Source organism: Solanum tuberosum, unplaced genomic scaffold, assembly GCF_000226075.1.
Source record: "Solanum tuberosum cultivar DM 1-3 516 R44 unplaced genomic scaffold, SolTub_3.0 scf00156, whole genome shotgun sequence".
Taxonomy (NCBI): domain Eukaryota; kingdom Viridiplantae; phylum Streptophyta; class Magnoliopsida; order Solanales; family Solanaceae; genus Solanum; species Solanum tuberosum.
In genome coordinates, this window is record NW_006239080.1 from 1,214,912 (window position 1) to 1,220,338 (window position 5,427).

Here is a 5,427-nt window from a genome sequence, read left to right on the forward strand (position 1 = left end):
AATGACTTTTCTAGATAATTTCTAATAGTTCAGTGATCTTTTAAGCTATTAACCCGTATATGTATACTATGATGGGAGGGAGTTTTTAATTAAAACATATGAGGCATCAATGCACCCTCCACCAGATACCATACTAGTTTGTACAACATTCTCGATGATGTGTCTACATTAGTGGTCTTATATGATACCAATAAGGTATCAATATATCGACGGAGTATCACAAGGAATTAAGCTTAGTCCTATATGATATTAATATGGTATTAACATACCGACAGAGTATCACAGATGATTAATTCATATTAATGTTGCTGATGTCATGCACGAAATGAGAAAGAAGAAAGTGGGGTAAACATATAAATAATTTGGGTCATGGATCCATTAAGGATAAATAGTTTAAATTGGATCCAATTTGGATAAATAGTTTCACAATTGGGTCCATTTTGTGTACTTTTCCTATTATAAGATGGCACGTCTAATGATAATGATATTTTCAGATGGAATGTTCTATTCGACATAGTATTTTAGTGAACAAGTGAGTTTTCCTATTGATTAATGTATTACTTTTGTTTCCTATGTAAAAAGTAGTCTCCAATTATTTGTTAAGGGGTTGAATTCTAGACAACACAAAAATAATACACTCATACTCTTGTACTTTAAGTTATCTATATTTTACTACCAAGTCCTTGCTCTTAAACGTCATAATTAAATCATGTTCGGATCTAGCTTGAAACATCAAACGATTGAGCTCTACTGTTTCATTCGATTTATTTTTGCTTCATCACTTTCTTATAAATTAAGATCATTTATTAATTAATTTAATTGCTAATACATAATCATCGCGTTAAATCAATGCATATCTTTGACCTCATAATAAATTTAACTGTTTCGTTTACCGATAAACAGTACCTGCATATGCCATATTTCACTTCTTGAGATTGGGGGACTAACAGCAAGAGTAACATGAAATCATATTTAATTTTTCTTAATTTAGAAAATATTTCATTCTATTTTATATTTTTATTATAGATAAAGGTCAACCATATGGATTCACATGTTGAACAATTGAATATTAAGCATTATTGGTATGACACTTATGATGATGATAATCCAAATTCCTAGCCCTTGTCACTAAATTTTCAAGTAAGTGGTTTGCACGTAGAAGAATCTAAGTGGGCATACACTATTATACAAAGTATAAACTTGTGAAGATGGTCATCACGTCTGGAAACAATTGAGGATCAATACTCACTCAACAACAAATGTGGTTTAGTAGCATTCACGTTCTTGACAACACTACAAACAACAGCCATGCCAAAAATTATATAAAGGAATCTAACTCAAATGAACTTAACATCAAAGCAGAATCACATTCCAAAACTCACAATATATTTTCAAGAAGATGGCAAGCAGCCAACTTGTCCTGATTGTTTCGTTGCTCCTTGCATTAGCCGTTCCACTGATAACTGCCTATGACAAAGTGCCAACTAAGTCAGTAGAGAAGACTGACCAAGTGGTGGTTGAAGGCATGGTCTACTGCCAGAGCTGTGATAACTATGGATCATGGTCTCTGTCTAAAGCTAAGCCCATTGCAGGAGCTAAAGTTAGTGTTATCTGCAAAAATTACAAGAAAAGAGTCAGCTTCTACAAGGCATTTAAAACAGATGAAACTGGCTACTTATTTGCAGAGCTGGATGGCTTCAAAATGGGGCATTCTTATCTTGACCATCCTCTACATTCATGCCGCGTAAAACTGGTCGACTCTCCTCTCGAAAACTGTGATGTGTTCACTAATGTCAACTATGGAATCACCGGTGCTCGACTTCGATTTTTAGACAAGACATTGAAGCGAAGTAATTACGAGGCTGTAATTTATGCTGCAGGTCCCTTCGCTTTCCGACCAGCTCACTGCCCTCCTAAGACAGAATATTAATTGATTTTCATCATGTACTTTTATATTTTGAACTTTTTCCTGGTTTTATGCTTTCATAAGAGTATTGAGTATAAATTTTCCTTTTCTCTGTAAGCCAATTGTGCAACATTCTTCACATTGCAAGCAACATTTTGCTCATTTCATAATTGACTCTCCTCTCTCTCTCTCTCTCTCTCTCTCTCTATAATTTTGTACAGTGAAATTTCAACCTTCAACATAAATATGACCTAATTAGATGTGTCAGATCCATCTCACACGTCTCAAAATTTAGTAGGGACACAAAATTACCAGCAGCTTTGTGAAGAATGTTGCACAAAGAGTTTGAAAGATAAAAGGAATAAATCACCAGATTGAAAGAAAAAATAAGAGTTTACCAGCATCTCAGAAATCCAATGGCATCGCAAACATTTTATTTATCTCATCCATAGCCTCCTTTGTGCATACGGTTTTCTCAAACAAGTCATTATCCCTTTTTGACGACGAAGTTGGCAGGGAACTCTTAGGTTGATGGTGTGGCTCATCATCTGGAAGTATCAAGAACCTACTACCATCTCCCTCCATCTTAGGTGCTAATCCCTGTTTCTTTGGTTTGCTTTTCCTTGTAAACTCAATTGGCCTTCCGAACATGCTATTAATATCATCCATAGCCTCCTTCAAGTTAATTGTTGGTTCTACAAGGCCATGATGGCAAACATTTTCAACAGCTGATTCTTCTGAAATGGTGGAGCCAACAAATTTGTATACAACTGTGTCCTCCCTACGGAGTCTTCCTTGAGGAGGCCTTTCAACATTTGGATCTCTAGAGTATTCTGAGGTAATATCAGTTGGACTAGGAAACACAAAACCCTTAACGATTTCACCTTCAATAGAACATCCAGTCAAATTGTTAAGGTTACCCATATCTAATTTATCCAGCTCATGTACTCCCTCCATCACATCATTGGTGTCGTCATCATCAATATATATGTGAAATGGATCCTGCATGGGCTCTTGAGTCTCAACTCTTGTGCTTTGTGTCACCGATGCACCATTTGACATGGCTTGGTGAGAAGATCCAACAGCACTATCAGTGTTTTCGTCGACAAATACCTCAAAACCATTGTTTGATATCTGATCAACTTTTGGCTGATTTCTACGCGAATGTTTTCCAGCTAGAGATGGCTCTAATGGCTCTCGAAACATGCTATTAATTGCATGCATGGCCTCCTTTGTATTAATGGTAGGTTCCACCAGACCATGATGTCGTGCATCTTCGACATCAGACTTCCCAACAATGGCATTACCTACAAATTTAACAACAACTGTGTCTTCACCAGTAAAATTTCGGCATCTATCTGTTTCTATAGTGTCTCCAACATAATTTTTTCGACTGAGTTCCTTCTGAAGGGCTGGACCACCATGAGTAGTTTCGTTCACTTGTGACTCTCTCCTGGAGCCCTGTGAAATGGCAACTTCATTTTTCATATTTAAATGCTTGGATCGTGCATTGGGTAACTGATCCTCGGTGATGACAGGATTGTTTTCATTTCCACTTAAATTCTCAATGTTTTCCTTAATCTCATTGTTCTTCAAAGTAGTGTTTTTAGCACCAAGAGAACATATTTTATTTTTTCCTTCTTGGCGCTGCAGAACATATCCCTATTATCAGTTAATGGCTCATATAAACAAAAGGAAGACATTTGGTAGACAATATGGCCATTGTAACCAACCTGTATCCTCTTATTCTTACGCTGCTCCATCCGATGAAGGAACTGCTCATATGACGTATGTAACTCATCAAGTGGCTCTGCAAGCCTGTTAATTGAAGAATGAAACAGAAATCTGTAAGAAATGTTTGAAACCACTTGTTTCCAGAACTGCCATTCATGCGTTTAGTGGATAAAAACATAACCAACATAAACCAAGTTTCACTATTCAAGTAATTAAGCAAGGGCAAAGGAGCGGTCACCTAGTTAAGTTGTTGCAATCAGATAATGATTAAAAAAAGGATTCTATAATTCACCAGGATCAAAAGATTAGATAATTTGTTAGGACTGATAACAGGCCCTGCGAATAAAAAGGAATAATAGAAAGGAAATTTGTACAGATAGGAAGGAAAGCCTAACAAATATCCCTAAATCATGGAGGGAAAAGGAGTAAGAAAAGACATTGGGCACCAGATGACACATCTCTCATAAATAGATCTATGGAACAATGCTGCTTTTGAATTTGAAAACATATTTTAAAAATACACAATGTAGTAACTTTGCCAAGAAGTTCAGATAATTTCCTATGAAGCAAGTAAAGTAAATCAACTTAAATTACCAAAACTAATGGTGCAAAGATATGCACCTGCTCTAATACTGCATGATCACGTCCCAAAATTGGCCATAGGAAAGAAACTGCTACCAGACATTCTACAGTATCAAATATTCATAACTCAAGAAGAAAGTATGTGCAAATAGGGTAATCAATTTGGCTGAGGGTGATAAGATTAGTTAGTTTAGTGTACTGTTCAATTCACAGAATTAGTTAATTACTGTTCATTCACATAGTTAGTTAGTTAGTTAGGAGTCACAAGTTTACAATTTCATAGTCAGTTGAGTTGTTAGAAAACTCTATCAGTGTGTATATATACACATACATTGTATTGGTTACAGTTTAGTTTTCACATTCGCAATAATATCTTTTCTCTTCTTCTTCTCTGATTGTTGGTGAAAGCTCAACCTCCATTAATGGAGGAAGTACATTGTTTCGCAGCTTATGCTGCTGGTTTTGTCATGGTATCAGAGCAGTGAGATTCCTGCTCCTCTCTCTCGTCGTGAGCATTGTATTTAGTTCGATTTGCCGACATTTTCCTCGCCGTCTTCTTCTCCCTGATTTTCTCTGAACGATCTCACTATCGTTCCTCTGTTTTTTTTTTGTTGTTTCGAATTTGCTCATTGTGAGTTCATCTTCATTCTCCTTCTGTAATTGCATTCTCCTTCATATTCTTCTATGGGAGACGCTCCAGGTGACGCGACTGCTAACAACACTTCAACTCGATTGGATTTCAATATCCCCTTCTATCTGCATCCCTCAGAGAATGCAGGTTCTGCTTTACTTCCTGTTGTTTTTGATGGAACTAGCTACAGGTCATGGAGACGAGCAGTTCTTAGGGCTTTATCTGTCAAGAGTAAAACTGGATTTATCAATGGAAAAATCGTGAAGCCAAACTCTGCAGATCCAACCTTCATGCAGTGGGAAAGGTGTGATGACATGGTGACCTCTTGGATTTTAAATTCTCTATCACCAGATCTGCGAGATAGCTTGCAATACGTCAATAATGCTAAGGAGCTTTGGGAGGAGTTGGAGGATAGATATGACCAAACTAATGGCTGCAAACTCTATCAACTACAAAAGGAGATAAATGACCTTGTGCAAGGTAATTTGGATGTCACTGGTTACTATACTAAGATGAAGAAGTTATGGGAAGAAATGAACACTCTTGATGTCAATTCTCAATGCACTTGTGTGTG

The 5,427-nt window shown here is 36.6% G+C and overlaps 2 protein-coding genes across 3 annotated transcripts in view; one reads left to right on the plus strand and one right to left on the minus strand.

Moving 5' to 3' along the window:
* Positions 1–1,189: 1,189 nt before the first annotated feature.
* On the plus strand, positions 1,190–2,066 carry LOC102587727 (non-classical arabinogalactan protein 30-like). Its single transcript, XM_006353381.2, has one exon. It carries the CDS (start codon positions 1,400–1,402, stop codon positions 1,928–1,930), a length of 531 nt encoding a protein of 176 aa, XP_006353443.1. The 5' UTR covers positions 1,190–1,399; the 3' UTR covers positions 1,931–2,066.
* LOC102583423 (probable inactive serine/threonine-protein kinase bub1) overlaps positions 1,528–5,427 on the minus strand; it is a 9,381-nt gene continuing 5,481 nt past the window's right edge. The window contains exons 4-6 of one of the 2 annotated variants that reach the window (XM_006353369.2): positions 3,640–3,724; positions 2,305–3,553; positions 1,528–1,611 (exon numbers count right to left, since the gene is read on the minus strand). In XM_006353369.2, the coding sequence (XP_006353431.1) occupies positions 2,312–3,553; positions 3,640–3,724 (1,327 nt within the window). In that variant the 3' untranslated portion in view covers positions 1,528–1,611; positions 2,305–2,311. Of the gene's footprint in view, positions 1,612–1,822; positions 1,914–2,304; positions 3,554–3,639; positions 3,725–5,427 lie in introns of those variants that run through there. The other variant, XM_015311335.1, reaches the window with a different exon arrangement.